The 17,610-nt window shown below is 30.1% G+C and overlaps 1 protein-coding gene across 1 annotated transcript in view; it reads left to right on the top strand.

The window, feature by feature from the left end:
• The first annotated feature begins 3,982 nt into the window (after positions 1-3,982).
• The window catches only part of LOC108776620 (atrial natriuretic peptide receptor 1), a 131,434-nt gene continuing 117,806 nt past the window's right edge, over positions 3,983-17,610 (top strand). The window contains exons 1-3 of the mRNA XM_018543291.1: positions 3,983-4,079; positions 4,769-4,943; positions 5,152-5,360. Coding sequence (XP_018398793.1) covers positions 3,998-4,079; positions 4,769-4,943; positions 5,152-5,360 — 466 coding nt within the window. The 5' untranslated portion in view covers positions 3,983-3,997. The remainder of the gene's footprint in view (positions 4,080-4,768; positions 4,944-5,151; positions 5,361-17,610) is intronic.

Below are 17,610 nucleotides of genomic sequence, written 5' to 3'. Positions count from 1 at the left end.
TTTCTTATTTGTTAAGTAAATAACTTTAAGTTTATTACATACAAATTATTAAAATACTAAACAAAAATATTATAAAAATTGCATAAAATTTAAAGGTATGTGAACAAATGTTTTTTATTTTATCCCCTTTGAATAATGAGCGCATTTTATTTATGCTAAAAATTATTATAAATAAACTATTTTATATATTATTATATATAAATTAATTTCTTTCTCTCTCTTTACAATAATAACTGTAGAAAGAAAGAAATTAGTTTAGTTATTTTTATTTTTTACAATATCATAGTAATAATTTCTTTCCAATACACAGCGACTGGATATTTTATTTTTTACTGCACACGCTAAAAAATATCTTTCACACAAAATACAAAGCAATCAAAAATGCAGACATTCTTAAATTTTAAATATGATTATTGCGTCCGTAATCATGATTTTTAAAGCTCACTTTATGGTTTTAATCTTAAGCACTGAAGAGGACTCTATAACTGTGGGTCGAAATAACGTATGTAATGTTATATATAAAATAAATTATATAATTTGTGTGCAACAATCTTGCGTTGGCACTTTATGTACATTTTGATTAATTTCTTTAGACCCTACACAATTTCACTTTTTTAATGAATTTCAAACTTAATATAGACGGAAAGTAGCTATAAAGTTAATAACAATTATTCAATCTGGAGAGGCAAATAAGGAAACACAGAAATATCTGAGAGAGAAATGTCGAATGGAAAAATGGCAGAGAATTGCAATTATGCAAAACATATTAACTATCCGAAACAATTCTTCGAACGAGGCCGCGCTTGACGCAGTCGAGAGAAGGAAAACCCTCGTGGAAAGTCGATCCCTCGCGGAATAACTCGATCCCTCGAGATGAAATGGAGCGGCAACCCTCTGAAGGACCCAGGAGGGGGTAGCCACGTGAGTGTACATATCGGAGTTTTCGATAACTATTATCAATCGACGCGAGATATCCATGATAAAGACTCGTGTATATGTAAGTGCTCGTTTGTCACCGGGACAAGGCGGTCGCGTGATCGTGAGGTGTCAGTGTATTTCCGGCGATCCTGTCTCTCTCTTTCTTTTTGTTCGGATACCTCCAGAATCATAATCGGCTGCTCCTTTATGCGACGCTTTTCTTTTTTATTAATCACTCAATACTCTTGATTGTGCTCTCTCGACATTGATCGAGCATTCGCGTTTGATTTGTGCTCAATATGGAGCTCGAGGAAAGATAAAGAAATGCGGAAGGATGCACGCTGGGGCATTTTCGTCAGATTTAGTAGATTCGGCATAGTGTTCGCACGTAAATATTTTCCTCGGCGATTGCAAATTGCACATAATTTCGTTGATAGAATTCCTGAAGTAGTGCTCGCGGCGGTCGCGTACGATACCCGCTTTAAAAATATCCGCGATATGAAATCTAAATACTTTTTAAACTAATACGTTATGTCTCCGATAAGCACTACGATTCGATTATAATTACTGTAATCTTCAATGATCTGTGTTTCTCAAAATAACAGATAACGCAATTGATTGGTAATAATTGATAAATTACAGTTAATGTTATATAAATACGTTATTTACGAAATCAGCGTATAATAAAGCAAACCAGAAACAGTTTAAATAGATGATCCGTCCGATAAAGTTTAATTTTCAAAGTTAAAAATTCGTGAAGTTTCTTTTTTTATTTTATTTCATTCCAACGCAACTCAATAAAAAAAAAAAGTCTTTATTTTTATTCCGAAGTTTATTCTGATTTCGAAGACAAAAACGTGATCATTTTACAAATTAGATACTCACTATAATCTCATTAAAACTCCAATCAACATTTTTACAGTTTTATTGTAATAAAGCCAATCGTAACACAACAGGATAATGCATTCATGCTAATTTATTGGAGAATAATTTGCTTAATGAATCAACATTCTCTGTTGAGTCGGAAACAAGCGGCAAGTGAAACAACTATCGATACGGTCAGACAAATCGATAGAATTTCAAGAGTACAACGTATCGCGTTTGAATGAACTGCAAGGATCGCAGCGTGATTCTAAAACGAAATAATGATCTTATTGAATTGAAGTTTTATACATGGTGGAGAGCTTTTCGCGATGATAAAGATATTTATCGAGTGATTGTGATTGTCAGTGATATATGTCAGAACAACGATGTTTCGTGACTTTCGATTTAGTGTTAGGAAGGGTTCGATCTGATTTCAAGATCCGCCTTCCGATCTGTACTCATGGGTTCCCGCAAGATCATCGCGCTGATGATCTTATGGTTGATATATCGAGCAGCAGGCAAAGTTACGTGTCGCGGTGAGATACAGTTGCGTCGCGATTGCGAACACTGTGCAGAATGCGACGCGCTGTGCAGCCCGAGCCGAAATGGTACTGTTTCCTGCGAACTGAGGATCGCCGTCCTTCTGCCGGCCGATTCGAGATATGATATTTCTCTACCTAAGGTTCTTCCTGTTCTCGGTAAGGAGCTATTATAGAACTACTCTGGAGGTCAATTAAAAAATTATAAAAATAGATGCCTACTAAAAAAATATACTAAAAGTGCCGTCCACATAGCGCTAAGTATAAATGTTTCGACGCTTTTAATTGACCAATCGGAAGAAAGAATTTTACTAATTAACCAATCAAAAATTGCTTCGCAGCATTTGTAGTATCAAATGGATAGTCGTCTAAATTTAATAAATCATTTATTTCAATAGTACCAACTAAATATTTGCTAAATGTAAAGATATATTTGTTACACGTGTATATGGTTCTATGAGAAATTTATACCTATAAAATAATATCTTTGTAAACAGTTTTTTATTAGTTGTAAGATTTATAAAAAATCGTAGATATTTACTAACAATTGTATGTTTTACGATACATACGCATAAAATTAGAATATTACTCATAATAAATTCTTACAAGTTTTATATGAGAGAACAAGTTATGATTTAGAATTAGCCTATTAATATTTAATATTGAAAAAATATACATATGTATTTAAGAACCATTAACTTAACTTAATTATTATTTTTTATTGAGTAAATAAATTTATTTACTGTAAGTAAACATTTAGTCGTTGTTATTCAAATAAATATTTATTAAATTTTTTTCTCAGCGTTTAGAGATATGCTCTCTCTCTCTCTCTCTCTCTCTCTCTCTCTGTCTTGAAACAAGGAATAAATTTATTACCCCCAGCAAGGTAATATTTTATTTTTAAATAACGTCTTATTAACGTTAAGGAAATCCTAAAGACCATTAGTCATATTGGAAATAGCACTTACACACAGACGATTCGTGTCACTGACACATCACTACATCAATATCTCACGCCATATACATAAATTGTTGTATCGTAATTATGTTTTAATCAAAATCTAATTTTATAATAATAACTCAGGCATGTATTAATGCGTATTTAATCATGGAAAAGGATTTTCGAATCTGTAAATGACAAAAAAAATATTTACACTACAAAAATTATATATGGTTTACAGACAACTTTAGGATCCCTTAAGACTCCCTTAGGATTTCATTAAGACGTTATTAAGACGTCATTTGAAGTTATCTTGCTATTTAAATAGATTGACCGCTGAAATTATAATATATTATTTTTTTCATTTTTATAATTTTTTCACTTCATTTTAAGTCATATACAGAGTTGACACCTTAAGCTGGTTTTACATTAGTTGCAAGCCGATCGCAAGTTCGTTGCGACAGCCAATCTGAAGCTTGCATTTTGAAATCAACGCTTCACTAATATAGAACCGACTTTAGGTATCTCAGATAAGCTGAGATCAGCAAATGTAAAGCTGAATGAAATCAGTTTTATATACGCGCATCCCCGCAAGTTCAGGTTGTATATAAACATTGAGACTATAATATCGTTTTTTTCCTTTACAGATTTAGCGGTGTACGAAGCGAGATCACGAAATTTACTACCGCATTGGCTTGACCTAAAGTTCTTGCCGCAAGACGATCATTGCGACGCGATGTACGCGCAAATCGGCGCGATCGACGGCTACTCGCATTGTGTGCATTTGTTTCTCGGACCAGCATGCGATTACTGCGTCGGTACGTCACTTTAAATCTTTTTATTTTGAATTTTACTGAACTTTCTTGAAAATTATAATTGCCATAGTCTGAAAATATAAATGATTCTAAAACCCATCTTGTGGTGTTGCTCATATTTCAATCTACATATAAATTACATCCGTTAAAACCGAGAAAACTGTTGCATTATATAAGATTTATTATTCTAATAATTTTATATTAAAATTTCCATAATCTACAACACAAAGATGTGTACTTCAAAATAATTTATAATTGCAGTCGCATTACAAGAGCAAAAAAAATTTTTTTTAATTTAAATAAATTATTATTTTCATATTTTATGTTACGTAGGTAATTGTACCAGTTAGTGGTTGGACATGACCCAATTCGTTGGATAAAGTTGTACAAAATTTTAAATATTAAGTTAATAAATATTAAGCTTTTAATGATATGTACAACTCTAAATACAATTATTGTTTCTAAAAATGTATATTATTTAGAATCGTACATATCATTAAAAATTTAATATTTTAAATATTATTTTATCACTTTGTCCAACAATTCGTTCATGTTCGCTAATTGGTACGTTTACTTTATTCTCTTTTTAATATTTCTTTTTTATCTTTAAAATATGAATGTATGAGCATTTTCCTTCAAGTCAATATTTATATTTTATACTGTTTCCATTGAAGTTAAGAGTTTTCTTTCAGCGGTCGTCGGCAGAGTGGTGAAATTTCTTGGAGCACCGTTAATTACCACAGGAGGCTTTACTTTCGACTTCACGGAGAAAAAAGTTGACTGTAAAGACGAATACTTTATGACTACGAGAATCGGAAATTTGGCTTTCAGGGATATAGCTAAATTTTTTGTGGCTATAATGGAACAGTACGTACGGCTCAAAGTTTATATAAGAATTTATCGATTAAATTGATATAATGAAAATTTAATCTTCGCGTATTTTTTTATGAGAGGTTTTGTTGATAATTATATGATGAATATAAATATTTGACGAAGCGTGGATAAAAAATTAAAAGATATGATGAAGTAATGCGTGTAACAAAATTTTCTTTTACTTCTCCTTTCTATGAATTAGCTACGAGTGGCGTAAAGTACATCTTATTTATGCAACGAACGGGCAAAATCAAGTCGCTGGTAGACATACGTGTCAGCTTATGATGAAGTCAATGGTTGAATTCATCAAGAAAGAGCATAATATTACTTATGGTACTTTCGACGTCGAAGCTACAACCCCTAGTGATTATCCAGAGGCCTTAAAAGATCACGTTAGTCATTCGTATGGTGGTGAGTGACATTTAAAATTAATTATTATGACATTTAAGAGAAAAGTCTTACGCTTTTTAAAGTATATATTAGGAAGATAATTTATATTAAAACACCGAATTAAATTTAAATTCCAAATTTATTCAATTAAATTATACGTATATCTGCGTTCACAAATACTTTAAGATACATAATGGAAAATAAATTCCACATAAAATCTCATCTAATGCAATAAGTAAAGAAAGCGTATAAAACAATCGCAAATAAAAAGTTAAAATAAATTTTATGAGAAATATGAGAGTATTTGCACTGATCACGTAGAAGTGGAAAAATTGTTTGCTGCTTCTACAAAACTGTACGTCATACATGAACATAAATGGGTGGATTTATTATTAATAGCATTTACGAAAAACAGATTACAATAAAATATAAGATTTTTCGAGAAATTACTTTGTTAAGACATCGAAAAGATTAATTATCGTTATACATAATATATATATATATATATATATATATTATATATATTCAATACATATATATTTTTTATTTAATGGTATAATTAAATATGTTCTATCATTATTTTTCCTTATATAAATATTATAGTATGTCATTTAGATGTCAATCATCGTTTCAATGATTAATTTTTTTTTAATCTGAATTGATTATCCATATTTATCGCATACCTTTTCTTTAAGTGATCAAGATGTAGACAATTCCACAGTGCTGTAAATATGTATTTAAATATAAACACTGTTGTGAAACGACGTGATAAAAGTATTTGATTCTTTCTCCAAAAAAGCTTAGTTGCTATATATATATATATATATGTATATATATCTAAAATTAATAGATATATGTGAATCTTATCAGAATCTTATATTGACAATAGAAAGAAATTGTTTTTAACTAAGACTTTCTGAATATATACGTAATATATTATATGTATAACAAACTTTAATTGTATTTTTTTTATTGTATAGCAATTAAGTAATATTTAATAAAAATATATTATCTTTATATATTCTCTCTCTTGAATTGTTCCATATTAAAACAATGTATTGTTTGTAAGTATTTGCTATATAAAGTTGACAATAATCAATATATTCTAAATAACATGAGAGAAACATGATACTTTCCGCACATTAATCATTTCAAGAGGTTTTGCTACAGTTATAAATCTTTCGCAAGGACGTTTTCTCTCTTAATACTAAGTGTAATGACATAAATATATATCATATTTACATTTTAATAAATATGATATAAAAAATATGAATAAAAATATATAAATATATAAGTAAAATTATTTTTTACAAGCAATATATTTCTATTGGACAACGTTGTTATATTACAAAGATTTTATCGATGCTAAAAATTTAATATGAAAGTTGGTAGAAGATCCAATTATCAGATGCGGAAAATGTAATCTATTAATAAGTGGGGGCTTCGAGGCAAAATATTGCTCGTTTGTAATATCTTTAACGGATAAGAAAGTTATTTGCGTAATTTTTTCTTTAACTCTTTTTAATCGTTAGGCGAATCATGCCTTATCATATCTCATTTTATACATTATCGCACTTATCGCGTACTCGAACATTTTTATTATTGATATCTTCTCACACGGGGCTTTACACGTCACTACGTCTATATTTAAACATTTTCTTAATGAACTTATAAGATTATCGTTATACCTATTTAAAGTATTACATTTTTCCCCCCCCCCCCCTCTCTCTCTCTCTCTCTCGCCCAGGATTATTTCTTTATATATTCAAAGATAAATATCAATCATGCGTTTAATATGTATATAACATCTAATAAATTATAACGTAATAATACATAAATAACGTAAAAATAAATTAATAAAAAATAACATAAAAATAACTGGCAATTAACAGTACTTTTGTATACGCTGCTTGGGTAATAGACAAAATATATTTTATTAAGATATATTTCATAGAATGTAAAAAAAACGATAAAGTTATATAGCAGAGAATTGATGAATATTAATCGAACTATTTCGAATACCAAAATATTTTATTATCAACTGTCGAAAATGTCGCCTCACCGCACAAAATTCAATTCGTGAGAACGATATCATATCGGTAAATATTGTTGTTAACAATAACTCTATACGACTATGCAAGATAAAAAGTAATATTTCCTGCATCTGCGTATTCAATAATATGTAATCAAGAAATGTTAGTGCATATTATATGCAATCATGGTGCATATTATATCTTTTAAATTTCAGATTATTACAACATTTTTGTAACCTTTTTACAAAAGAAAATAATTCCTATTATCTCTGTCATTGTTACGCGAAAAGCGTAGTTGAGCAAATTACAATGTAATTTTGTAATTCGTAATTTTACGTTATATTGAATCGCGATAAAAGTGATGCAAGAGACAAGGGTATAGACGCTTGAAAATTGAAGAACTTTACGTGTCACTCGTATGTCACTCTCAGAACACAGAGCAGAGAGAAATTTGTGAATGTCGTCGATACATTATGCATAAAATGCATTGAGTATAAGTGCCGATTTACGTGTACGTTAATGCACCTGTCGTGGTGACACGTATGCACAGAGAAAATATGCTAATAAGCACTTATGACACTTTTCTGCGCTACATAAATATTAAATTTTTTATGGAACATGTAACAAGGTGAAAGATGTTAGTATTGAGCTCGGAAGTAATCATTGTCAGAAGCAACATCTCTCATAATAAGATATTAGCGAGTGCCTTCAAGTTTTTTTTTAATTCTAAAGAAACTGTGTAGAAATAGAATTTTATGAAAAATCTTTTCTATGTTTTCATTCACGATTTTCTCAATCGGTGTAGAGACCATTTTTTTCTTAACGGAAATTTGAATGATTTTTATATATGTATATGTTTTCTATGTGGTATGTTTAAATATTTTTGTAATTTAATTTCAAGTTAAAGCGTTAAAGAAAAACACAATAAGTATTCAAATAAAAACAATAATAAATCTTAACCATAAGCTAAATAATGCGGGATGTAATTAAATTTTAATATTAAAAAAAATTCTGTTGTTCGAAAATATATTTTTTAAATTTAAATCAGTATTACATTCTTAATGGTTTCGTAAATACTTCTTGCCAGGGAATGGAAGTAACTCGTTACTTGTAACGAAGTTACAGTTACAAGTTACTTTTTTGGTAACTTTACTGATAACTGCGTTACTTTCTTTTTTTGGTAACTGTAACGGTAACGAGTTACATTTTTTGGGTAACTGTAACGAAATTTACAGTTACTTTTGTCGTTACTTTGCACACGATTGAACACGGTTCGATTGGATACATGCTATTTATAACGCTTATCAATAAGACTTGAAAGCCCTTATAGACATTCGGCCGTTATGATTCAGTAATTATTTTACACTTCTATCTTCTATGTAATACATAGGACATACAAATATTTCAGTTTGCTGCATATTTTACAGGTTTTAGAATTACAAAATTGTGTTTAAAAAAAATTAAAAAATAAATTAAATAATAGTAAAATGAGAAGGGCTATGAACCCAAAAGCGAAACAGTTTAAAAGACGATGACAATAAGTGTCGAAACGTCGTTTGTTTTTATCTTTGTTTTGTTCTAATATATATTTATACATTTAATTACATTGTCATCGTCGTTCTTATCAGAAATAAACTGTTTCATTTTTGGCTCGTAACCCTTCTCATTTTACTTTTATTTAATTTATTATTTGAGCCATTCTACATTGTTTTTTTTTTAAATAAAACTATATATTTGTCAGTATTACATATAAAAAAAAAATGCAAAAGTACATTTTTAAATTGATTTTAAAAAAGTAACGGAAAAGTAACGAAAAGTTATTTTTCAAGTAACGGTAACTGTAACGAGTTACTTTTAAAAAGCGATAACTGTAACTGTAACTAGTTACATTTTTTACTGGGTAACGAGTAACTGTAACTAGTTACTTTTAAAAAATAACTTTCCATTCCCTGCTTCTTGCGATTGTATTGCCCAAATGTAGCCTAAAATTGTATGATAGATACGAGTCCCTCTCTCTTTCTTTTTCTCTATCTCAGTTAGAAATCTATTTTTAAACGATAAAAGAACTACGTAGGCAATTCTTGCGTAAATGACACGATCGACAGTTCTTTCACTTCAAAGATCAAAAAACCGACCTTGACTTATGATACATGACAAGAACACGCGCTCGAAACAACGATTACGAAACAGCCTAAAATAGATTCGAAAATAATTTTGGACTTAATAAACATCCATGTATTTTTACAAGCATATCGCTGTTATATATTTTGCACAAATTTAAAAGTGAGCATTATTAGAAAAGCTATTCTATCTATCAGAAAAGTTTTTTTATCTAATAGCATTAATATTAAAAAATACTAATTTTCTTTCTCTTTCTCTCTCACTCTCTCTTTTTTTCTATATATTTCCTATCTCTTGATTTTGACTAATAATGAACATATGTTCGGAAATTAATAAATAATTGAAAATAGCTTTATATATTCAGAAAAAAACATATAGTTAATAATTGCAATCTCCTATTTATCAGTAATTTCTCTACTCAGTAATATTATATGTGATTTTAGATACTGAAATTTATTTCTTTGCCAATATTTGTACGTGAGTAGAATAATGCGTTATCGATAAAAGCGATGTCCTATTATATTTTTGCTGAAGTGTTTATACTTAACAAATTTGTCTGTCATTTGTTAAATTACTAGATTTATGTTTATAACATAAAATTTGCATGCCTTTAGTGACCATGACATTCTTGATACAAGGCTACATTTTTAGCGAGACAATTTTGTACTAACTTTATAACAGAAAGCGAGAGAGAGAGAGAGAGAGAGAGAGAGAGAGAAAGAGAGAGAAATCTAAAAGAGAATTTATAGTAAAATTACAAAATAAAATATTATTTGTCACTTTTTTAGACCGATTAAAAATATTTTACGATTTGAGTTACGTCACAAAAAATTGGAGTTGACTTTCCTCTTCTTTCTTTAACAAAAATGTTAAGCTCGATATGATATTTACTGTAATTTTTCTGTTTCTAACTTGAAATTTCTGAGTAGATTTCAAAATGTAATTTTCATTAAATTTGAAGTTAAAAGTAGAAATGTACCAACCAACAAAGTTGCACTCGAATCTATTTACACTCTCGGAGCTCAACTCGCACAAATCCTTTTATTTACGGTGCAAAGTATGTCTGTGAAATGTGTGTGTCTCAATATTACTTTCCGCATAATGTTTATAAGACTTCTATTAAGAAAGATAGCACTGTATTCATCAAGAAATGCCTTTCCCCAAGATATCTTTCGCGGATCTTCACATAACGGTATAGAGCTTTCTAAAAAGATGAAAGTAAACCAAAGTTTTGAATATCACTTTTAATCTAAGGCTTTTTAAACACTCCATTCGTACCCCATGGTGATTCAATGCGAAATGAGAGGTGTGGTGTGTACGGAGGGTATATGAAAGGGTCGACGCATGCGTTCCACTTTCTCTGTGTGCTTCCTTCGTGGAGGCGCACAGCAATGTCCACCTACACGATCTCGAAGTGGCGTACTCGTGCTCGCTTAGAGCGAGCTGGCTGTGTGATGTGGGGGTGAGATAAAGAGGGAGGACCGGTGGCAAAGATAGCCTGATAGACAGATTGGGAGATGGATAAGGAGAGAAGAGGCATAAGAGGGCGGCGGAGGGATGAAGGGAGGAAGAGAGGGAGAGAGAGAGAGAGAGCCGGTGGCTGAAAGAGTGCGGCAGAGAGTGAGGGAAGATGAGAACGGAGAGGAGGAGGAGCGATCGTCGACTTCGGTGGGCGATCCAGAGCACCGCGCTTTTCCTTCGGTTCGCTCTCAGTTTCAATCGCGCGTTCCGAGCTTGCTCCGGAAGAGCGCAAACCGAGGAATCGGAGAGATCGGCGATCGGAGAAACGGAAGTCGGTACTTAGAATTGCGGCGGTTTGTGCAAAACGATGAGGATGAAATATGAGTGACGAGGGATCGAGGATCACAATCGGTCTAATTGCGCGTTGATCAATCTCGATCGCAAATCAAAAACTCGCTTACGTTCGTGACCGGTTGTCTTTGAAATAATGTCACACGCGTGCGACTCGTGTTCCGTGATTTGAATGAATTGCAATTGAATAAAAAATGAATGGAAAATCTGCGGAATGGTGAATCTGATTGAGCTTGCTCGCAAATACAGGTGGATACAGTGAGGAAATTAATTTGTCAGTGAAGGAACGATTGGAGAACGCGTTCCCTATACGATATATATCACGATACGATTTGGCACGCGCAGGTCTTTCGCCCTTAAAGAGAATATCGGAAAGATGTACAAGGTTTTCTCCTCTATTTACTATAAAGAGCATCCGGATCTGAACATCTCGAGTTAAGAATTGTTCGTCCGTATGTATAGCTGTCTCTCTGCCGGCACTTTCGACTGGAAAGCACGTGACATTACTCCACTCTAGACACTCCTTTTCGTCTACATAGAAAAGGATTTAAACCTGATCCTTATACGAATTGATCGAGCTACTCACGTTTACGATCGACGAGCTTCGCAAAATGCGAAAGACATTTGATGCTAATCTTATAATAAATACTCTTTATCGCGCCATTTAATTTCAAATTTTGTCAAAAAAATAAATATATTTGGCATTAATTAGAGCGAAAAATTTGAATTTGCCTTTTTTTCTATGTACGTGATAATTAAAATTTTAAATGATAATGAGTGCGTTACACAATGGAAAGAATGAATCAAGTCTAAGGTCTGTTTTAAATAAATGGCGATTTCTATGCTCAAAATTAAAATTACAAATTAGAAAGTTTTATTTTGGATTAGTTTTGAAAGACTCAATTAAAAATACAAATGAGTTAAGAATAAGGTCTTATTCAGTCAAGGCGAGTCTTACTGCATAATAATATATTGTATGAACATTTACTGTTTCCAGTTTAAACAAACTTTGTCTTAGAACACAATCTTAGACTAAAGCTGGAATGTGTATAATAATATCACACAAATTAAATTGCAACTAGTTTCAGTTTAAGACTGTGCTTCAAGATCGACAAATAATCGGCGCGCAGTTTGTACGAATTGGAAATAGTATAGATATTCATACAATACCATGTTCGCATTTTCATTTAATATTGTATTACTTAATTAAAAATAGTAAAAAATTCTTTCATTTTCTATTCTAATTTTATTTTCTAGATAAAAACGTTGTTAAATTATAAAATTAGAAAATAGAATAACTGTCGTTATTAGTGTGCCTTTGAGCCACTTACTTATATTACTGAATTAGTTATCAAATATTGCAGCTTTAATTTTGTCCGCTTGAAATCAATGTCAATTTTTCAACTATTTCTCTTTTCTAGAATATTTTTTTAATCTAAAAAATGTTAATATTTTATAATAACAATGTTAATCCAAATTGTAATTTTAATCGGACTCTCGAGATTTAAACAGTAACAAAATAAAGGCGCGGTGACATGTGTCAAAAATTCAAGGTGTCTCGAAATTCGAAGATAATATTATTTCAGAGTGAAATTTTGTTAAGAAATTAAGTAATAAAAGTGTAAGTCATTTTTCTTTCGGTAAAGTAATTTTTTAAGTATAAACGTTTAATGTTTGACTAATTATAAACGTTGGTTAGAAAGTCATCTATTCCTGTGATGCACGTGTAATTATAATATATACTAAAAAAAACATTACCACTACATTCACACTATCATATGGATAGATGACTTTCTAACCAACGCTTATGATTAGTCAAACAATAAACGTTTATACTATACTTAAAACACTATTTTATACGAAAAGAAAAATGACTTACAATTTTATTATTTAATTTTTCATAAAGTTCCATGCAAATATAATATTGTCCTTGAATTTCGAGACATCTTAATTATTTCTACTTATATTATTCTACTTATATTATTCTACTTATATAACATTAAATTGATAAGAATATTCAGACGTTTTGACTCAATTTAAAACATCTTGACAATATAAGCAAAAATAAACATAATTGAATTTTTGGCGCACAAATTATCGCACAGAACTATGTACTCTCACTTGCCCTTATATCGTTATTGAATGTTTTATTATGTTTTTAATAAAAATAAAAAAAATATTTTTGTCTCCAGTTACTATAGTCTCTAATATATAGTCTCTAATATATCATAGTCAGCAAACTGTGTACTTATCTGCATTTGAATCATTTTAACATAGTTATTAAAACAGATAACAAATATAAGTTAATTATTTAAATTAATATTGCATAAATCATTATTTTAATTATATTTACAATTTCAATATACACTCATAATACGACACTCTTAATTCCAGCACAGAGTACACTAATAAAGACAAGCTTAAAATCTTGCGGTATATTACTGGATCCACATCACAAATTTCTTTTACTAAATTTACATAAATAAATTGTGAAATGTATCTTTCGAAAAATATTGACTGTATTTTAATAGTTAAAAATAGGAAATATTTTTTTTGGTACTGCATATATTAATAATTTAAATTAATAACCTTTTATTTATTTGTGCTAATTTTTTTATGGCTTATTTAAATATAAAGGGACAAACGTAATAATAGGGACAGTTACATTATATGTGCAATATAATTGCAATGGAGCTCTTTTTGTCACGTCTAGGAAAAGAATTGGTCGTCTGCAACTTCGACTTTGACCGACACACTAGCTGTTTCCACGTGCTATCGTCCTTGGTTGTCATACGGGGGTAACTAAGTATACGAAATCGCGATGTTTGGTACAAATCGTACTGTTTTTTCCTACAAGAAACATTAATCAGTCGATGCGAAGACAAAAGCAAGATGATTGCGCGTGATGTGATCATAAAAAGTCATGCTAACGTTTTTCTTCCACGTGAATTAACGGAAGAACAGCTGTTATGGTAATAAATTCTCGGGTCTTTCGCTTTCTGCTTTTTCGACATCGGTTCATATCAGCAATACAAGCAAATATATTCGTGTACACAACACACACGGCCGGTAGTCTTTGCTTTTCTCTAAAATATCTCTTTTTCGCTAAACGATCTCTTCGATGTGGATTCGAGGTCACTTCATTATGCGAATTTTCTGTGATCCTACCTCGCTTTGCAAAAGGAGGCTTTAGGATTTGTTGTTAGTTCGATCTCACCCTATGGATAGATCAGTTCGTGACTTTCATAACTAAAATGAGATTGCATAATTCAAAACTGATACTGAATTCCGTTTGCAGTATGCTAAATATAGAATAATGAATGCAAACGAATGAAAGACAAACACGTTGACTGTTTTGATGATTATCTGCAATTGGTGCTTTTTTAATGGCATTGTTGATGACTGGCGTTATCCCAAAATATTAAAAAAAAATTGCCAAAGAAAATTTTCATCTAATATAAAATTATAAACGATATAAATAGCTATGTAGTAATGTAAAATATAAAGTGCGCTATAACACAAATTGCCCGCGAGGACAGAATCTTATTTTAATCATATATATATATATATATTATATACCTAGTATTTTATTATTCTATGTTTATGAATATGATAATAAAAATTCTATACTGTGATATAAGATTCAGTGAGTAAGCACCGTGTAGAAAGATTTTTATACATATATATTGAATAATTTAATTTATTATCCGTCAGTTAAAACAAAAACCTAAAATTTTAATTATATTATTTAAAATTAGTAACAAAACCGGAATATTACATTTAAAGAATCAATAATTAATGATTACTAATTGTAGGAAATTATCTTTAGTTTACACATAACAATTAGATAGTAATTTATATGTATAAATTACAGTAATTTAATTTACATAATTATATAGTAGCAAGTTGATTTTTAGTTTACACAATTACACAGTAATAATTAGAAATATATATGACTTTATTAGTTTTATTACGTCACTTTATGCGACAGAAACTATGAAAAATGATTTGATGAATTAAATAGCTTCACTAATTTATCTGTTTTCTGATTTACGATCCAGATTGTAAGAATTACATTATTTTATTTTTTAATTCAATTTTGACGCATATTTGTATGCATGCTGTTTATATCTTGGGCGAGATACATTTTTCTTAATCAATGATAAATCGCGAATAGATGATACCGAGATGCTGTCTTACGTAAATTCATATATAATAATTTTACGATGCAACGTAAAAGTAGTTGAATTTTATTTTGTGGAGAGATTAATCCAGGTGTTTTTCGAAAATTGAGCATAATTACGTAATTCGGTAAATGCCGCGCTTTGAATGCCAAACGTTAAATGCTTTCGGACGTTTACAAAATGTGATTGCTGACGATCCAATTAATAAAATCAGCAATTCTGCCAGCCTCAAGAAAATGCGATTAAATTTTGCGCGATATGTCGTACTTTCCGATCTTCCGCGTTAAATTCCAACCAAATCAGATCTTTCTCGCGCTAATCCGAAAACTCTAAAGCTCAGTTCTAACATTGTAAGATAAAATTTAATCTTGGTTCAATTTACTCCTTATCTTTTTTAATTTTATAGAGAATTATCTCTAGAATTATCTTATAAAGATAATTCTCTTAAATTAAAAAAAGATAAAGAGTAAATTAAATCCAGATTAAAGTTAATTGTACCTTGGTAGAATCAATGGGACCTTAAGGTTTACTTGTGTTGCTAATTTATTAAACACATTATATGAAAATTTTAAATAGAAGAATCTTAAATAGAGGAGATATCTCAAATGTATACAAAATTGATCGTAATATTATAAAGTTTATATAAGTTATTTGATATTTTAATTAAATTCCGGTTTAGGTAGGCCTTCAGGAAACCTCCAGGTTGCATGACATCAACGGTATCTGATGGCAAAAACAGGAAAACGCAAAAATAGTTCTTTAATTAAGAATGTCACTTTTTACATTGTAGAATACAGTCGCGTCTTTCGTTTTTCGCATCTATACCTTGCGCGAAAACAAGAATGGCGAAATGTCAGAATTATAGTGACACCCATTTCGTTATACGTATTCCATCTCGTTCCGAGCAGCCGAGTTGTGTATAGTTATTGAAGAAATCTCGGACTGTGTATTTGTGCGTATAGTGAGCGTAGATACGTGTTAACGTCGGTGCTATTTCTCGTTTTGGAATACATGTATCAAATGAAAATGTACATACATATACACGTGCACATATGAGCTATACGAAAAGGCCACGGTGACAGGCTGTTATACATTTTGCGTACTTGACAAACTTGGAAAACGAGGGATATGTATTGCATATACTATAGGTAAAATAATCGCGATAAATGCTGAACAAAGGTGTGAAAATTGAAAAAATTGAAAAAATTTTCAGTCACCTCTAGCTTTTTTGCACTTTAACTGCGTTCTCAGAGAAAAACAGAGAGTTTGTAGAAAATATCTTACATTTTCGTTAAAAATAATATTTCAATTTCTGTAAGCTCTGTTTTTTGGTAGAGTTTATTTGTAATGGCTACTGAATATGTGTTTATCCTTCAGAAAAAGCCTGAGAGAATCTTGTCCATGTACATATAATGTATATAAATACTTCTTCAGAACTCATTTCATTGGATTTAATATCAGAAAGGAAGTATTTTGGCTTTCTACATTTACAAAACATTTATATTCATTTCCATATTTTAAACGACGTAGAACAGATAAAAATAAAACCTATTATTTTTAGATTCTCTTTATATTCCATAGCTATTTTTATTGCAGTTTAATGTCATCAATTATTTCTCTTATTTATAGATGCAAAACTTTTTTATTCATGAATTATCACTAATGAAGTTCATGAAATAAAGAGAGAAACGGTTTTTGACATTCCAATTTTATCTCTTGATTTGAATAAAAGTTAACCGTAATTTTTATATTAGTATTGTAATTTGAACAAAAATCAATTGCAATATTTATTTTAACACAACTAAATAAAAAGAATATATAAAAATTAAAAAACGCGTTTTTAATTTCTCAGTTATTTAATTTTTCTATGTATCTTTTCTTTTCTCTATATTCGCAACTAATTTCACAATGTAATGTTCTTATTACAATACATATAAGGGGCAAAATTCCTGAAATGTCCTGACTAAAAAATAAAAGTTTTCCAATTTGGTCAAAACTTTACTGAAATGTTGTTATTGTTAGTGAAAGTCTAAATATCAAGTATTTTTGAATTTGATAAACTATTTTTTGAGTTTTAAAGAGTTACAAAATTTTGACTTTTTTTAAAAATGTTTTTTTTTT

This window comes from Cyphomyrmex costatus, unplaced genomic scaffold (genome assembly GCF_001594065.2).
Source record: "Cyphomyrmex costatus isolate MS0001 unplaced genomic scaffold, Ccosl1.0 scaffold365, whole genome shotgun sequence".
NCBI lineage: Eukaryota > Metazoa > Arthropoda > Insecta > Hymenoptera > Formicidae > Cyphomyrmex > Cyphomyrmex costatus.
This window is presented reverse-complemented; position numbering and strand designations above follow the sequence as displayed.